The following is an 18,707-nucleotide window of genomic DNA, read 5'->3' as shown; positions in this document are numbered from 1 at the left end:
AGATTCAACTATGCTTTTTTTTTTGAACAGGCCGTTCCACATTTTGACCTGAGCCACTGCTTTTCTTATTTTACTCAATTTAAGCCTGAGAACTTTACAAAATAATGAGCAAAAATTGAAGCAATGTCACGTCTCTGAAGTATACAGAGGTAATTACGTGGTTGCCACTAGGCTACACTGTTGCTCTGAAAACACACACCGATGCTTTTTTCCATAAGTATGAGGACTTTTATTTATTTTCATTCAAATGTAGTAAGGTGTGTCGAGGTCAATGATCACTGTACAGCACACATCTCACAGTGCTGAACCTGCTGGTACAAATCAGTCTCACACCTGAAAACCAGTCACAAACTGCTCAAATACAGTACTCATTCTCCGGATTTGGAAATAACTCACGGTCATGATGAACATGATTCCCCCAGCTTCTCTATTATAGTATATTTTGTATGCTATGATTTTAGACCAATCATTAGTTTGCTTCACTTCCTTTTCTTTACATAATGATCGCAGAACAGTAGGAATCCAAAACTCTTTCGGGGACTGTATGTCCTGTTCGGAAAGGTTTTTACACCCTTAAAAACATTTGGTGTCTTAATTGAATCCATCCACACTCATTTCTTATGCAAACTCCTCATGTGCTTTTAAAGAAGACGTGCACAAATAAAGCGGAAGGTTGTTAAAGGTCAAGCGTTAGAAATGAGGATGTCGGGAAGTAAATGAGGTTTGTCTGTATAAACATTTCAATATACACAATACCAGTCAAAACTTAGTACATACCTTCTCCTTCATTTGTTCTCATTTATTTGTAGTCTTTTCAGCATTCATACGTTCATAGTTTGGATGTATGGAACCGTACTTTCACCCTTTTCATGTAAAAAAAACGACATTCACAAAGACATTGCATATATCCACTGATCTAGTGGGCATTCCTTGTGCGTCTCTTCTGCTTTTTGTTCTTTCGACAAGACGGATTCTTTGCTGCAATTCGATCATGAAGGCCTGACTCACGCAGTCTCACACAGTGGATACTGAAATATGTGATCCATTTGAACTCTGAGAAGCCTTTATATAAATCGGCAGCTGGTATTTAAAAAACCTATCCTCTGCAGCAGAGGTAGCTCTTGGTCTTCTTTTCTTGTGACGGTGCTCACGAGAGACTGTTCATAGCATTCAAAGCTTTTGGAAAATGAACTTGGAAATATATTTAAAGTTCATTTTTTCCCCAGACTGACTCGACATTCAATTCAAGAAGTACGATTACTTTGAGAAACGGTCAGTCAGTCTGAAAAAAACCTTTTTTTGGTTACTTTACTGAGTGTTTCTTGCCATAATATGGATTTGTACAATAGGTGTAGTAGCACTAATAGGGCTGCTGACTGTTTTCATCTTTTTCCTCTGCACAAGACAACTGATGGTCTAAAGCAGCGCTCCCCAAACTTTTTTGCGCCACGGACAGATTTAATGTCAGACATGGGACCGAGGCGAGAATTTTGACATGCATCAAGAGTGAGTCATAGACAGATGTGGCGGAGAGAATCCGGTAATAAAACCGTTCAGAATCAGATAATAAATAAAACGGAAATAATGTAAGTCATGTATTCTGTCTGTGCGGCCCGGTACCAATTGACCCACGGACCGGTGCTGTTCCGCGGTCCAGGGTTTGGGGACCACTGGTTTAAAGCACAATAAAAAAGCTAAAACATGTCACAAATGAACTCTTGACTCTAGATGACTAAAAAGAAATTTGACGAGAGTGTGCCGAGCTTGGAACAATCTATAATTGTTTAACATGTTGTTGTTAACTACAATATTCTTTAGGTGTTCTTTCATTTGATGATTCAGTATGAATGTACAATATATAAATCAATAGTAATAAACACTGAAGGTATAATGTATATTTAGTTAGGCCATAATTTTAGGCATTTACTGTTTTCCACTTTTATTAGAGAAACAAGCATTTCTTCATTCTTGTTTTTTTTTTTTTTTTTTCTATTTATTATTATTACATCAATTGTGCTAATATTTTTTTGCATGAATATTTATTATTATAAACTATATTTTTACAACTCTGGTGTTGTAAAACCAAGGCATTAAAATATTTTCAATACTGGAGTGTTATTACGCTAAAAATAATGTATGTATTGTATGTACATTTTATAGATATGAAATGTTTTTTTTGTTTGTTTGTTTGTTTTCTCTCCCATTTACAGAATGTTTCATGTATGATGAATACAAAATGCCCATGAATTTAGAGAATAAATGCATTACATTGTGTTTCTGTTACAGGCCTGGGAGGACACGCATGCCAAATGGGAATACGCCACAAAGTTAATCCTGAACCACCCAAAAACTAAGTTAGAAGACTGTCAGGTGAGTCTGAGTGTGGAGCGTTTATGAAAGGTGTGAAATATACCTGTAGAGTTTTTCGAAACCGGATCTGACCTGCTTGTTTTTTCCCCCTCAGGAATGGACCAACATGACTGGATTCCTGTGCGCTCTGGGTGGTGTGTGCCTGCAGCAGAGGATCCTCCCACGCCCTGCTACATACAGCCCCCCGATGGGTCAGCTGAGTGAGCGTAAGGGCTCCATGGTGTCCATGGGCTCATGTGAGGGCAACGCCGAGACGCCACTCGGGAAGTTTTTGGACCGGCTGCTCTCACTGATGGTGTGCAGCCACGAAAAGGGTGTGCAGATCCGCAACAACGTCAAGGACCTGGTGGGTTTGGAGTTGAGCCCGGCTCTCTACCCTATGCTCTTCAACAAGCTGAAGAACAGCATCAGCCGCTTCTTCGAAGCACAAGGACCGGTCAGTGGAACTCGCATTTGGACTGTTTATTCACATTTCAGTTTTTTTTTCCCCTTGTGTTTTACTGTGCCCTGTTTCTTTCAGGTGCCAATCAACGAGACAAACACCCAGTTTGTGGAGCAGACCATCGCTATAATGAAGAACCTGTTAGATAATCACACAGAAGGCAGCTCTGAACATCTCGGCCAGGCCAGCATTGAGACCATGATGATCAACCTGGTCAGGTAAGACCTCCACCCTTCATTAATGTCTTCTGCACAGGACAGTTCATGCAGGTTCATCAGGAGTTTTTTTCATGATTGCACCGGCAGGTATGTGCGCATTCTGGGCAACATGGTCCATGCGATCCAGATCAAAACCAAGCTGTGCCAGCTGGTGGAGGTGATGATGGAGCGCAGAGACGATCTGTCCTTCTGTCAAGAAATGAAGTTCAGGTGAGAGAGTGGTCAGATTATCTATTCGACCATTGCTCAGATAGAACTGATCTGATCTACGTGTGTCTGTGTGTGTGTGTGTGTGTGTGTGTGTGTGTGTGTGTGTGTGTGTGTGTGTGTATACATGTCTCAGTCAGGGATTTAAAATGATGAAATACAAGTATGTTTTGTTCAAAGAACTTTACATTTGAAATCATATCCGTTACTCAGTAAAAATTGATAAATAAATATAATGCAAGGGGAAAAATTATCGCGCCTCGGAAACTACTGAAACGACTTATTTGGTGGTCAGGAGAACACACACGCTAACTTTACAAGGCAGAAAGATGGAGATGGACAAGACTTCCGATGCCATCAAATCGAAAGTTGTTTAGTGCATGCGCTTACTATAAATTCTGAATCTGCATTGTCATCATCGTTAATGACATTATAACAGGAGATTTTTGTTTAGACTCAAGTCACGCGCTGTAAAATTATTTATTTTTTTTTATGATTTTTTTTTTATTGCACTTTTATTAGTATAGGTGTTCCTAGTAAAAACTAGTTGAAAAAATAAAATTAATAAAATAAATTAACTATATCAATTCATTTTAAATCAGCTACTTTTTACTTGAGTAAAAGACTGGTAACTTTACTTGTACTTAAGTCAAATGTAATTGTATTAAGGGTAGAATATTGTATTACTTTTTCCACCTCTGGTCTCAGGAATAAGATGGTGGAGTATCTGACAGACTGGGTAATGGGGACCTCCAACCAGGCAGCTGACGATGACGTCAAGTGTCTAACGAGGTAACTTGCCATGACCGTTTATTATTTTTTAAAAACAGTGTATCTTACTAGGAATTTGCACCGATTACATTATTCATTTAGTAATGAATTCTACTTTCTATTTGTTAATTGTTGCATGTTTGTTGCAGGGATCTGGATCAGGCGAGTATGGAGGCTGTGGTGTCTCTGCTGGCCGGGTTACCGCTCCAACCGGAGGAAGGAGATGGGGTAGAACTCATGGAGGCCAAGTCTCAACTTTTCCTCAAGTAGGACCATATTTCAGCATTGTGTTAGCATGGTTGGATGGTGGAGCTTCAGACTGCATAGCGATTCCAAATCTTATACTGGTTATAAAATTCCATGTTATACCAGGTACAAAAGTGTCATTGACTGGAAACAGTAGTACGTGGGTCAGTCGGGGTTTAATGTGACCCTGCAGCAGCAAAGAGATGATATTGTATTGAATGATGTCATGAGTGAGCAGATTCATGGCATAAAACTGTCTATTTACTGACTTTGTGCGCTACATGACGAGTTAAATTCAAGGATTAAATGTAAAAATAAAAAGCTAGATTACGAATCATAACAGGGAAATTGCTTAGTTTTATTAACTAAAAACGGTTTCGAAAAGTACACGAGTCAGCAAGCCTCGGTTATGAAAAGCTTGCCACACCTTCATTATGACCTTGCTCAATCAACATCTTAAAAAAAGCCAAATGTGAACATGATCTAGTCCAGACATTATTAAATAATGACACTGAATTAACACACTGGTTTAGGAGTATATTTGTATTTTTTCTAAATCTTCCCCAGGTACTTCACACTCTTTATGAATCTTCTAAACGACTGCAGCGAGCCGGAGGATGATGGACAGCAGGTTGCGGGCCGTAAGCGTGGCATGTCGAGACGTCTGGCGTCTCTGCGTCACTGCACTGTGCTGGCCATGTCCAACCTGCTCAACGCTAACGTGGACAGCGGCCTCATGCATTCCATCGGTGAGCAGATCCTCAGTTCATATGGATACACACATTTTATATATATATATATATATATATATATATATATATATATATATATATATATATATATGTGTATGTGAGAGAGAGAGAGAGAGAGAGAGAGAGAGAGAGAAATATATGTGCAGACACTGTTGGAAGATATACGATCTGATAACTTCATCACCTTTCTATAACTTTGTAGTGGTGTACAGGGTTAATGCATCTTTGTGTGAATTATAATTTTTTTCACTGTTAAAGAACAAATTATGCTTATGCTAATGAACATGTACAATACAGAAGTCCTAAGAGGCCATGCATTCTTATATATTTTCCTTTTTCTCGTATTACAATTTCATTTTCTCACGATCGTGGTTATGGTTACTATCCATGATCCACTGTCTCTAGAAGATGCCGAATACACAATAAAATAAAGTACTGATCACAAGTAAACAGTGTATGTATGTCACGATCACGAGAAAATGAAGTCGCAATCTCGAGAAAAACAAGAAAAGATAAAAATATTACTATGCGTGGCCTCCTAGGACTTCTGTATTACTAAGCTTTCTTTTGAACAACTATACTTACAGAAAAAGTTAAACTATAATATAAATGTCTTGAGCATAGAAATGACTTTGTGGTGTTCTTTGATTATTTTTTTCATGTTCTGTGCCAGGTCTGGGCTACCACAAGGACCTACAGACTCGTGCCACCTTCATGGAGGTTCTCACTAAGATCCTGCAGCAGGGCACTGAGTTTGACACACTGGCTGAGACAGTGCTGGCTGATCGCTTTGAGAGGCTTGTTGAGCTCGTCACCATGATGGGCGATCAGGGAGAGCTGCCCATCGCCATGGCACTGGCCAATGTGGTGCCTTGTTCTCAGTGGGTCCGTATTAATTTCCAGGCCATTTATTCCACAGTGGCCAAAGTACAAATCACTAAGTAGGGCTTGAACAAAGCTGGTACTGGTTTTGATGGAACAGGAACCTGTGTAACAGCAGTAAACTTTTAAAAATATAGATCGGCAGATTAAAATATAAAATAGGCATATTGATTTGGTGAAAGGGAAATTTCTCCATGTGCTTCTTTAGTTTGATCACATTAACTCTCCTTCACAGCAGGATACATCATACTGTCCGATCAGTGATTAATTTCCTGTAACTGCACACCTCGGATTGTTTAATTCCCTGTTTATTTAGTCAGAATTTCTCTTATTGACTTTTCGGTTTTGCTTTTTTTTTTAGTTGCAAAGAGATACAATTCGCAACATCTGTTTATGTCAAAAGATTTCCAAATAAGATTTACTCCCTAATCAGGGGAAAGAAAAAAAAGAAGATAGAAACGAACACCAAGTTCTTCATGACGATGGCAGATGACAGATCACTATATCTCTTCTGTATATACAAAAACTATTTACATATAGATGCAGTCTCTAGAAGTAAAAATAAAACCAGTTCTATAGCAAAAAAAATGTGTTCAATAAACTCAGTCCATTTGGACCAAAAGTCAACAAATGTGTCTTTTTAGTAATTAAGTAGTAAACACAAAACGTAACCTTCTCCATAGTAAATATACTTTTAACAATCAAATCTAGTAACAATTTTTTTACTTGAAATGATTCTATCCATATATTTGTTCTTCCTTTCCCAGAAAACCATTGACCCCATGCCCATATAAAGTACTTTAAAACAGTAATCCACTGAAATGCTTAAAATCTTTTCTAATCCATTATGCATATCTTTCCAAAAGCTCCTGATATGAGGGCATTCCCAAAAGTGGTTCCTCTCTTGTGTGCCACAACGTCTCCAACAATTTGAGTGTATTTTTCTGTTTCGGAGTAAATGCTGTTTTGCTTCAAGATTTTTTTTTTTTTTTTGCAGTGTTTTTATTGAGATTTGAAAAAAATCAATGAAATATCAGTAAAAAAAAGCCTGAAAAATATATATTATTATTTATAATATAAACTAAATTCTCCAATACGGTACATTTTGAAGTGTGTCCCTCTGTCAGCACACGTCTGTCAGTGAGGATTTCTGTGCATGCAGAATACAGTAGTTTTTCTATCATAAAAACAATCATAAAAACATCAGAATACTGTCTGGTACCACGTAAAAAAACTGTTATTGTAATGCTTATGTTGCAAAAAATGTTATAAATTCCACTTCAGAATGAATATTGTACTTAAGTAAAGAACTTTCTACTATTTTCTGAGATTATAGAAAAAATATAAGACACGTGTTTTCGATATACATCCCAAATTTCAGGAAGAATGGGTAGATATTTAGCTGAAAATAGATACATCATTATATCTACCAATAATGTACGACAGTTTAAACTTGGAATGAGTACAAATATCTTTAATAGGCTTAATTATAATTATAGATTATAATTGTTAATACTTGCTACATTATGTGGCCAAAAAAACCTGGCCACCTGATCATAAAATTTGTGTGTTTTTTACTCCTTATTTTTTGTTATAATAACCTCCACACTTCTGGGAAGATGTTCCACTTAGATTTTGGAGTGTGCTTGTAGAAATGTGTTCTCATTCAGCTACAAGGGTGTTAGTAAAGTCAGATAGTGATGTAGAGCGAGAAGGTCCGGGGTGCAGCCTGCATTCCAATTCATTCCAGATGTTTTCAATATGGTTGAGGTCAGAACTCTATAGAAGACCTCTCAAGATCTTCCACTCTTACCCATGAAAAGCATAAGGTTGAGCTTGGCTTTGTTCACAAGTGCATTGTGATGCTGGAACAGGTTTGGGTCTAATATTTGATTGGAAATTTGAATGCCACCGCATCAAAGACATACAGTTGTGTGCCTCCAAGATTGTGAAAACAGTTTGGGGAAGAACCACATATGGCTGGTGTCCCAATACTTTTGTCCATATAGTGTACATGTGATTATACTGAAGATAACTTTACGTGCTAATTGTTTTGAAAAGTAATGTAAAATAAAAAATAGACTGGAGGACTGTCTACTGTTCTGAGGTGGACTTTATCTGTAGATTCCTTCCCAGGCTGATTAGACATCAGTTTGGATTGTATATATAGAAATCCCTGAAACACAAGGTGTTGATGTACATGTTGTGGTTATTTTTGATTGATCTCTCATTGTAGTCGTGTGTGTGTGTGTGTGTGTTTTCCCGTGCAGGACGAGCTGGCTCGGGTTCTGGTCACTCTGTTTGACTCGCGTCACCTCCTCTACCAGCTTCTGTGGAACATGTTTTCTAAGGAGGTGGAGCTTGCTGACTCGATGCAAACACTTTTCAGAGGGAACAGCCTGGCCAGTAAAATCATGACCTTTTGTTTTAAGGTTGGCACACATTGTGGCAATGCAAATCCTAAAAAAGCCTTTTTTTTTTTTTTTTAACTTAGCCACTTGTTTTTCATTAAAAAAAACAAAAAGGGTGTCTTTGATGATTTGTTTAATGTTTTTTTTTTTTCTTTCATGTCCCTTTTTTCTCACTCTCCCTCACTTTCCCCCTGTTTTTTTTTTGTTTTTTGTTTACTTTTCTATCTTTGCTCTTTGTTTGCGTTCCTTCCCCCCCTAACAGGTTTACGGTTCTACGTATCTGCAGAACCTTCTGGAGCCCCTCATCGGTGATGTCCTAAAGTCTACCAAGTTCAGTTTTGAGGTGGATCCCACCAGGTAGCTGTGCCACTCTTAAAAAAAATCACACATGCTATATAGAGATTTATGATTAGACTTAATGATCCGATTTAAAACAGTTTTTGTTTTTCTGTAGGCATGCGTTGTGACGCAAATGCACACGAGCGTGACATGCATGCAAACAAGCCCAAATCTGCATACAGTCAAGTGCAAAACTTTGCCTGTCCCTTCCCAAAAAAAAAAAGGAGTACATAAAAGGCTTGACCATAATGTCAGACCAGATCTGCAATATCTGATCTATTTTTCATTGTAATATTAATTTTACTTCCATAGCATATATCCTGTGCCTGTCAGAAATTCAGGCACACTTTTAAGGTTTTTTTAAAAGACCCATGCATGTTAGTTTTATTTGTATGCAATAAACCAGGCTATTTAATTGCATGAGACAAATATATAAATGTACAGATGTCAATTCATCAGAAATGTTTTGCCATGTCTCATGTAAAACGTGCCACAAGTCTTCACTAATTGAATACTTCTTTCTGACCTTGTGATCCACAGTTCTGGTACCATTTTCTTACATTCTGTTAGAGTCAAAAATGTCAAAGTTGTAATCTGTTGAACTTTCCTCCAGAAATTCAAGTCTTTTTTTTTTGGTGTATTTTTGCCCTGTTACATAGTTTGTTCTACGTATATAAACAAAAAACTAACATGCAAGTGTTTCAAAAAACATTAAAGATTGTGTTTCCAAACTTTTCACAGGTCCGGTATATATCCTCTTGTATATCTTGCATGATTTCTAACACTAAATGCCATCAAAGATGTCGATACAATATTGTAGAATACAATTTTGATCCACTTTTGAGTGGCAAAGAAATACTTCCACAGTTATGAGCCGAAGTTCATGACATTGGTATGCCATTTTCAGAATTTTTAACGAGTTTTAAAAAGTAGGAGGTGAAGAGCAGCAGGTGGCAGTACTGAGGTGGAAATCCTGTAGCGTGTAAACCCCCTCTGAGTTTGTAGACGTGTATGATGTTAACGCTGTTACATCTATAAACCCAATTCCATAAAAGTTGGGACATAGTAAAATGTAAATAAAAACAGAATGCTATGATTTGCTTAACTTATTAACCCATTTGTTGTTCGCATTAGAACGTAGAAACCATATCAAATGTGGAAACAGAGGAAATGTACAATTTTACGGAAAAAATGAGGTTACTTTGAATTTGATTGCTGCAAAAGGTTTTTAAAAAGTTGGGACATGGCCATGTTTAGAGCTGTGTAGCATCATGTCTTCTCTCTGTATACATCTGGGAACTGAGGAGACCAGTTGCTCAAGTTTTAGGAGGGGAATGTTGTCCCATATGTGTCTGATACATTGTAGGATTGTAGCAGCTCAAAAGTTCTGGTGTCCTTTGTTATATTTTTGTGTTTTATAATGCAAATGTTTTCAAATGGTGAAAGGTCTTAAAGCCTTCACGGAAAAAGAAGATATTCTGAATGAAAGCATTTGTTGCTCTAAAACCTCTATTTACCATTCAGCATTGATGAAGCCTTTCCAAATGTCCAAGCTTCCCATTTCACAGGCATTAACACACTCCCATATCGTCGGAGATGTGGCTGTTTTAACTGAGTGCTGATAACAAGCCAGATAGTCCCTCTCCTCATTAGTACGGAGGACATTGTGTCTATGGTTTCCAAAACCAAGCATTAAATTCGAAATGAACCTTATATTTTTCTTAAACTGGTACATTTCCTCAGTTTTCACTTTTGATATGTTTTCTATGTTCTATTGGGAATAAAACTCAGGTTTATGATATTTGGAAATCACTGCGTTCTGCTTTTATTTTGATTTTCACACAGTCTTCCAACTTTTTTTGGGAATTGGGGTTTTAATACATTTAAGTAGTTAATATTAACATCTCTCAATGCAGTAATTAACAAAATGAGAGCCAAATTTTTGCACCCAACTAACTATATGGAAGACTTTGCCATTTTGAGGTTGTTTTTCTGTTTAACAGATGATTAATCCAAATTGCAACTAATGTTGTATTTGTAAGATAACTGCATCTAAGGCTGTAACATGTATAGTGATTTCTTTTCAATAAAAAGGTTTTTAATTGTTTTTTTTTTTTGTATACTTTTTTCTTTAAAAAAAAAAAAATTATTTTACTTATAATACTTTACTGTTGTATTGCTGGCAGATTGGAAGCACACCTGTGTATATTGTGATACATCTTGTGTGTCGTATAATTGTATACTTTTTCTGTTGTTAACACGTGGTATGTTTTGCGATTTCCTTTTCCGTAGACTGGATCACAGCGAAGTGTTGGAAGAAAACCAGCGCAACCTGCTGACCATGACGAACCGCTTCTTCCTGGCCATCATCAACTCCTCGAGTGAATTCCCACCGCAGCTGAGGAGTGTGTGTCACTGCCTGTTCCAGGTGAACCCCCTACCTGTCTCATCTCACAGTGTGTAGTCTCCACTGTCATGTACAGTGTGTTGTGAGGCTTATCTCAGACATTTCCTTGACGTGTTTGTGTGCTGGATGTTGGTGTGTGTTAGCTGTGACCTTTGGTTGTGGTGTTTTGTTTTTGTTTTGTTTGTATCCCGTAGGCTACTTGCTACTCTCTACTGAATAAAGCCACAGTTAAAGAGAAAAAGGAAAATAAAAAATCAGTAAGTTCTGTGAGATCACTCCTTTACTGCTGAGGCATGCTGAAGCCTTAACGCAGAGTGCTTTCTCAAAGGCTCTATTTGCATCGGCACACCTGTTTTCACTGGCATTATGTAGTCTTTTTACTGACTGATGATCCTGTTCTGGTAGCACTCTTTTTGCTAGCACTGCTATTTCCTCTTGCTTTCTGGCCCCTACTAATAAGGAAAGCTTCTACCTACGTAACCAGAAGATTTTAACCATCTTGCTTGCTTAATGAACTAACCAACTAACTATTCTGGAAAAAACTTTCAAAGTTATTGCTTCTGTTGTTTTATTAATGATTCATTTATTACAAATAAAATTAAATACAGATATGAAATAAACAATAAGGTTTACTTTCCTGTCTGTCTGTCTGTCTGTCTGTCTGTCTGTCTGTCTGTCTATCTGTCTATCTATCTATCTATCTATCTATCTATCTATCTATCTATCTATCTATCTATCTATCTATCTATCTATCTATCTATCTATCTATCTATCTATCTATCTATCACATCTATCTATCACATCTATCTATCACATCTATCACAACTTCTATAGATGCTATATGTTTATCTCATTGACACTCTGCTTGTGTGGGGTCCAAATTGGGTATTATTTTGTTCGTTAAAATATTTTCTCGTGTCTGATTTCTCCCACGTGTCAGGTCGTGAGTCAGCGTTTCCCTCAGAACAGCATCGGTGCCGTGGGGAGCGCCATGTTCCTGCGCTTTATCAACCCAGCCATCGTTTCCCCGTACGAAGCAGGGATCCTGGATAAGAAGCCTCCTCTGAGAATAGAGCGGGGACTCAAACTCATGTCCAAGGTATGAAGACCTTTTTCAGCAGACAGATCTGTCGGGAAGAATTTTGATTTAGTGATGGAATTAAACATCTGAACAGGTGACCTTTATGTCACGATCACAGGGTTAACATATGATGTTGCAGTTTGCTGTAAAAGATTACCATCAACAACGATTGGTCTTTTTATTGTTCTCTTCATATTACATTTTTTTTTCTATTACCTTATGCTTATTTCTAGACTTGTTCAAAATCTACATAATTGTACATATAGGGTGTAGATTTGCTGATTTATTTAAAATGACTTAAATGGTTGTATAACCATAGCGTAGGGGTGGGTGATATGAGCTAAAATTCATAATCGCGATATTTTCCAAATGATATCGTTATTATATTTTGATAAGAAAAAAAAAATGGAAATAAAGTTTTTGTAGACTTCAGTTAAATTCCAGGCAAAATATATTTTTTAAACTTGTATAACTAGAAAAATGCAGTGTTACTGATTTCGTTGTAAAATCTGCAAACTTTCTTTCTCCACAGTTAGAATTGGTAACGTCATTCGCTATGTGAGACTACAGAGAGTATGGAACTGGTTTGGGTTCCAAATCTTCAACATTGACCAACAAAAAATACCATGCAATTTGCATCGTGTGTGGTTGTAGACTGTTTTGGTCTGTTTGGACTGTTATTAATGTGCTCTGTGTTCGAATACTAATGCCTTTGTAGTAAGGAGTTGAACACAGTAGAGCAGTGGTCCCCAACCTTTTTTAGCTGTACGGACCGGATTAATGGGGTGGGGTTATAAATACAAAAAATGAAATGATACAACCAGCATAAAACCTGATATTTTCTAAATATAATAATAATCGTGAATCCACTGTGTTGTTGTTTGTTTATTTTGCTAGCTTGGGTGTTTGAATTTAGCGGTAATGTATTATGTGTTACTGGCCGGAGCAGCGCCTTTAAGAAGGTAGCGGATGGAGGTAAGACGTGTGACCGAGGCGAGAATTTTGACATGCATCATAGACAGATGTGGCAGAGAGAATCCGGACATTTACCAAAATAAAACATCTTTTAGAATCAGATAATAAATAAAACGGAAATAATGTAAGTTATGTATTCTCTCTGTGTGGCCCGGTACCAAGCCCGGGGGTTGGGGACCACTGCAGTAGAGGACAAAAAGTTAAACTTTCAGCCTCGGCTCTGTATCGTCTTTAGGAGTCTTAAGAGTTTTAAAAAGTACCAAATTGATTAAAACAATATTAATGAAAAATTTTTTATTCATGAATATGTAACAGTATGCACATTACAGCAAAATCCATATCATAGCAAAACATATTAGCAGTAGTGACGTTCATACCGATGTAGCGCCCACCCCTACCATAGAGAGAAATTAAAGAAGACTGTTTAACACTAAAGGTTCTAATGTTTAGCTGTGTTCTTATAGTGCGTCTCTGTTTCCTGTCTTTGTGTGCAGATTCTGCAGAGCATCGCCAACCATGTGCTGTTCACGAAGGAGGAACACATGAGGCCTTTTAACGACTACGTGAAGAGCAACTTTGATTTAGCCAGAAAGTACGGCAGCACTTGCTCGACATATGTAGCCGATATTAGTGCTGGGCGGTATACCGGTTAATACCGAATACTGGTGTTTATTTTATTTTTTTCTTATTTTGGCTGCTCCTGTTAGGGGTCGCCACAGCAGATCATCCGTCTCCATACACCCCTGTCCTCAACATCTGCTTCTTTCACACCAACTGCCTGCATGTCTTCCCTCACCACATCCATAAACCTCCTTCTTGGTCTTCCTCTTTTCCTCCTTCCTGGCAGCTCCATCCTCAGCATTCTTCTACCGAAATACCCCATTTTATATATATCCTTTCTCTGCACATGTTCAAACCATCTCAATTGGGCCTCTCTCACTTTGTCTCCAAAACCTAACACGTTTGCTGTCCCTCTAATAAACTCGTTTGTAATCCTGTCCATCGTCGTCACTCCCAATGAAAATCTCAGCATTTTCAGCTCTGTTACCTCCAGCTCCACTTACTGTCTTTTACTCAATGTCACTGTCTCTAATCCATACAACATCGCAGGTCTCACCACAGTCCTATAAACTTTCCCTTTCACTCTTGCAGATACCCTTCTATCACAAATCACTCCTGCCTGCACCTTCTCCACCCACTCCACCCTGCCTGCACTCTTTTCTTCACTTCTCTAACACACTCTCCATTACTTTGCACTGTTGACCCCAGGTACCTGAACTCGTCCACCTTTACCACCTCTTCTCCCTGCAACCGCACCACTCCACTGCCCTCCCTCTCATTCACACACGTACTGTCTTACTCCTACTGTCTTTCATTCCCCTTCTCTCCAGCGTGTACCTCCTCCTCTCCAGGATATTTTTCAACTGCTCCCTGCTCTCATCACTAATCACAATATCATCCACACACATTATCCAGTCAACAGAGAGTCCTGTCTCATCCATCAGCCTGTCCATCACCACTGCAAACAGGAAAGGGCTCAGCGCCGATCCTTGATGCAGTCCAACCTCCACCTTAACCCAGTCTCATACATTTCCTGCACCACCCTCACATACTTCTCTGACACAACTGACTTCCTCATGGCTGGCTTCCACTACTCTTTCCCATAACTTCATGGTGTGATATATATATATATATATATATATATATATATATATATATATATATATATATATATATATATATATATATATATATATATTAGGGATGTGCATCTCCATAACCAAGGCCCAAGCAATTCCCATCTTGATGCATAGCCAATGATGCGTTACATTTAAGATACATATAAAGCAGCTACGGATACAGTTTCGATTTGATTCAACACAATGCAGTTCAATGCAATACGATGCAACATGACGCTATGCAATTTAATATGGTACAGATAGTACGCATTTGTTACTTTGGTTCAGAGAGACAGCGAATCATAAATATATTAAAGTGCCTTCTGACTTCTAAAGCATGGCCCATTTAATAAGGCCTTTGTAGTGCAAAAAGAAAAGAAAACAGTTTAAATAAATCCAGACATAGTTTTCCTGTTTTGTCTCCAGCATGATGTAGTTCTACCTTTGCCATGATAATCTGTATTCTATGTGACTCTCAGGACACGCCTTGGTCTCCGTAGTGTTGTGATACGTCATATTCACGTAGCAGCGGTGATGCTGAGAAACGGTTAAGCGAGGAGAAATCAATCTACATATAAAATACCGGTCACAAATTAGCGGTCCGGTTATAAATACTATAAGTGTAGCGCACCTACTAATAATTGTATATAAATAAAACATTTTTTACAGATGCAAATATGTTAAAAACGCATCACGATACGTTTTAATATCTGTGCATAGCTAACTTTTCTGATGATGCACCAATGTGAATCGATGGACCTTATCCCCACCAATATATATATATGTGTGTGTGTGTGTGTGTGTGTGTGTGTGTTTCAGATTTTTTCTGGACATTGCATCCGATTGTCCCGCCAGTGACTCGGTGAACCACAGCCTCTCGTTTATCAGTGACGGAAACGTACTGGCTCTGCACCGGCTGCTTTGGAACAACCAGGAGAAGATCGGCCAGTACCTCTCCAGCAACAGGTGCCTCACATGCTCACATCTGGACAGGGGTAGTTTAGCGTGAAGGTGTTTTTGAGCTCATGCCTTATGATTTCAGCTTGGGCTTTTGGGAGTTGTCTCACACAAGCACGGATGTAAATGTGAATGCAAACGCAGCATCAGCATAGACGATAAACAAAAGCCCAGAGCTCCAATTAAGGGCTTTTTTTTTTGTGTGTCAGTATTTGTTAATCATATTCGCTTTCGCAAGATAAACAAATGTTATTTCACATCCTATGTCTTATCTGTGTTTTTCTAATTAATTTCAAGAGTTTTTTATTATTATTATTTAAAAGCAATCACTATGCAGCATTTACTTTACTCACTTTACTACATTTAGATATTTGCTGAATAATTTTCAGATATTTGGATGAATTGCTTTTAGAGCATGTAATTTTATATATAATATATATATATATATATATATATATATATATATATAGAGAGAGAGAGAGAGAGAGAGAGAGAGAGAGAGAGAGAAACAAAATATGAAAAATCAACATAGAGTACAGTAGCGTTGTCAATGGTCCCAATACAATTGTGTACCTCCAAAGTTTGTGGGGAAAACCCACATATGACTGAAAAGGTCGAGTGTATCAGAGTATCACCTTAACTTTTTTAAGATGGGAAAAAAATGGTGTTTTTATTATCGACAGGTCATATGGTATAAAGCAGTCTGTAGGGCACGTAATGGCCAGCAGTGTTCCACGTGTAATACAACTTACCGTATTTTCCAGAATATAAGCTGCTACTTTTTTCCTACGTTTTGAACCCCACGGCTTAAACAACGAAGCGGCTAATTTATGGATTTTTCCTGGGTTTTTCCCGGTTTCACGAGCTATAAGCCAAAAAACTGAGCGACATAACATTAGACCAATAAAATTTCCGAACGGAAACGAAAAAAACGCACCTCACCTGTGTTCTGAGCTGCACTGCATCGGGAGAAAAAACTTTTTTTTAAACGCACGACGATGCCAAAAGAAAAACTCCGGAGAGAAACTGTTGTGAAAGGAAGGAGAAGACAGTGAACAATGACTTTCTTGGTCGGCTACTGTTTAGATACAAGCCGTTGTAACGCGTTGAGTCTGGGTGAAGGGAGAGCTTACTAACTGCAGTTGCAACAGAAATCATATAAGCACAGACAGGTTTCCAAAACTCGTGCTTCTTTATTTTTCTTGGCAACAGCGTTACGGGTTAGTCAAAGAAACTTAGAAATGAGCATCAGAAAATAATAAGGACATAATCCTCGTCTTGCACACATGCAGTAATAGCGGAAAAATGCAGTGGCATGCTATTCCCAAAATACAGCTATGCTCCTAAAGGAAGCGCAACATATTTCACCCGTTACACCGTGTGTAACGTGTCTTTCGTTAAAGCCTGTGTAAAGTACATTAGTGTAGACACCTGCGGCTTATAGACAGGTGCGGCTTATTTATGTTAAAAAAAATAATATTTGTAAAATTCAGTGGGTGCGGCTTATATATGCGCTTTATAGTCCGGAAATTACGGTACATATAAGTCATCATCAAGGATTATCATTATATTATGGTGTTTTTAGGAGTGACTGAGGAAAAACAGACAAAGAGAGAACGAGAGAGTGAGAGAGGAAAAAGAGAACGATGAGGGTTCACAGTAAAGGAAGGCAACTCTCAGGTCATTTGCTGAAAATTTACAACTTTCAAATGCATCCTATTTTTGTAGCACAGAACAAAGCAAAGAAGGTCTGTGGAAAACGCCTCGGCATGCAAATCCTGGTGGCTCACAAGCCTCCGTGAAAACAACTTCTAGAGAGGAGCTCTAAAGAGTAGAAACGCTCCCTCTGTACACCTTTAATCCAGTGAAAGCACTTATTTATCATAACTCTATTTGTTATGCATTTGCTAACATGTCATACATATACAGATAAATCAGTGATAAACTAATTTATGGGAAGTAAAGACCTGCAGTAAAGCAATAAAGGAGTGAAAACAGACTTGCCTCAAGCAACATAAAAAGTAGAGTTTGTTAGAGAACAAATATGGATTTTACCTTTTAATACAATAATAATTACAATTCCATTTATATAGTTTTGCCTGATTGTCTATAAAGCTGATAATGTATGATATTATTTGTTTTATTTATATTGTATAAATCCTGAGTATATTTGTTACTGAATCTTTTTTAGCTGTAGGGTTGTAAACAGGGCCAAGCAGTGTGACTATAAATATTGTGATAGTTTGTAGCACAAATCATTTTTCTGGATATTTTTTAATTATTCCAATTAACATATCTTAAATGTTTTTGCTAATAATTCCAGACTGACCAGTAGGAGTTGATGCTAAAATTCATCACTTGATGAAATACTCTAAATTTTACTTTTAACAGCAGGAGTGGGTGAGTGGGTGAGTGGGTGAGTGGGTGAGTGGGTGAGTGGGTGAGTGGGTGAGTGGTGAGTGAGTGAGTGAGTGAGTGAGTGAGTGAGTGAGTGAGTGTATATATATAATAAATAAATACAGGTAGACCCCCAACTTACGACGTAGACCGGTCGTAAGTCGAGTAGAGTGACTACTCTATGATGCGTTCTGATGCAGACATTAAGAGGCACTGTAAACACATTTAAAAAAATTTACATTTACAAATAAAGTAAATCAAAAATAACATATATACAGTGGTGTGAAAAAGTGTTTGCCCCCTTCCTGATTTCTTTTTTTTTTTTGCATGTTTGTCACACTTTAATGTTTCAGATCATCAAACTAATTTAAATATTAATAAAAGATAACACAACGGAACACAACATGCACTTTTTAAATGAAGGTTTTTATCATTGAGAAAAAACAAAAGCCAAGACTACATGGCCCTGTGTGAAAAAGTGTTTATATTATGTGCGTGTGTATACACACACACACACACACACACACACACACACACACACTGATATACTAATATGGTTGCTGAAATGTGAGG

The 18,707-nt window shown here is 37.8% G+C and overlaps 1 protein-coding gene across 2 annotated transcripts in view; it reads left to right on the top strand.

Moving 5' to 3' along the window:
• nf1b (neurofibromin 1b) overlaps positions 1 to 18,707 on the top strand; it is an 81,654-nt gene that overhangs the window by 19,756 nt on the left and 43,191 nt on the right. For both annotated transcript variants that reach the window (XM_046860614.1, XM_046860615.1), the window contains exons 19-33: positions 2,287 to 2,370; positions 2,465 to 2,806; positions 2,891 to 3,030; positions 3,118 to 3,240; positions 3,946 to 4,029; positions 4,158 to 4,274; positions 4,822 to 5,003; positions 5,680 to 5,891; positions 8,159 to 8,320; positions 8,562 to 8,656; positions 10,931 to 11,066; positions 11,240 to 11,302; positions 11,986 to 12,144; positions 13,596 to 13,693; positions 15,600 to 15,746. In XM_046860614.1, coding sequence (XP_046716570.1) covers positions 2,287 to 2,370; positions 2,465 to 2,806; positions 2,891 to 3,030; positions 3,118 to 3,240; positions 3,946 to 4,029; positions 4,158 to 4,274; positions 4,822 to 5,003; positions 5,680 to 5,891; positions 8,159 to 8,320; positions 8,562 to 8,656; positions 10,931 to 11,066; positions 11,240 to 11,302; positions 11,986 to 12,144; positions 13,596 to 13,693; positions 15,600 to 15,746 — 2,144 coding nt within the window. The remainder of the gene's footprint in view (positions 1 to 2,286; positions 2,371 to 2,464; positions 2,807 to 2,890; positions 3,031 to 3,117; positions 3,241 to 3,945; positions 4,030 to 4,157; positions 4,275 to 4,821; positions 5,004 to 5,679; positions 5,892 to 8,158; positions 8,321 to 8,561; positions 8,657 to 10,930; positions 11,067 to 11,239; positions 11,303 to 11,985; positions 12,145 to 13,595; positions 13,694 to 15,599; positions 15,747 to 18,707) is intronic.

Source organism: Silurus meridionalis, chromosome 11 (assembly GCF_014805685.1).
Source record: "Silurus meridionalis isolate SWU-2019-XX chromosome 11, ASM1480568v1, whole genome shotgun sequence".
Taxonomy (NCBI): domain Eukaryota; kingdom Metazoa; phylum Chordata; class Actinopteri; order Siluriformes; family Siluridae; genus Silurus; species Silurus meridionalis.
The sequence above is the reverse complement of the archived record's forward strand: the minus strand, read 5'-3'. Positions and strand labels throughout refer to the sequence as shown.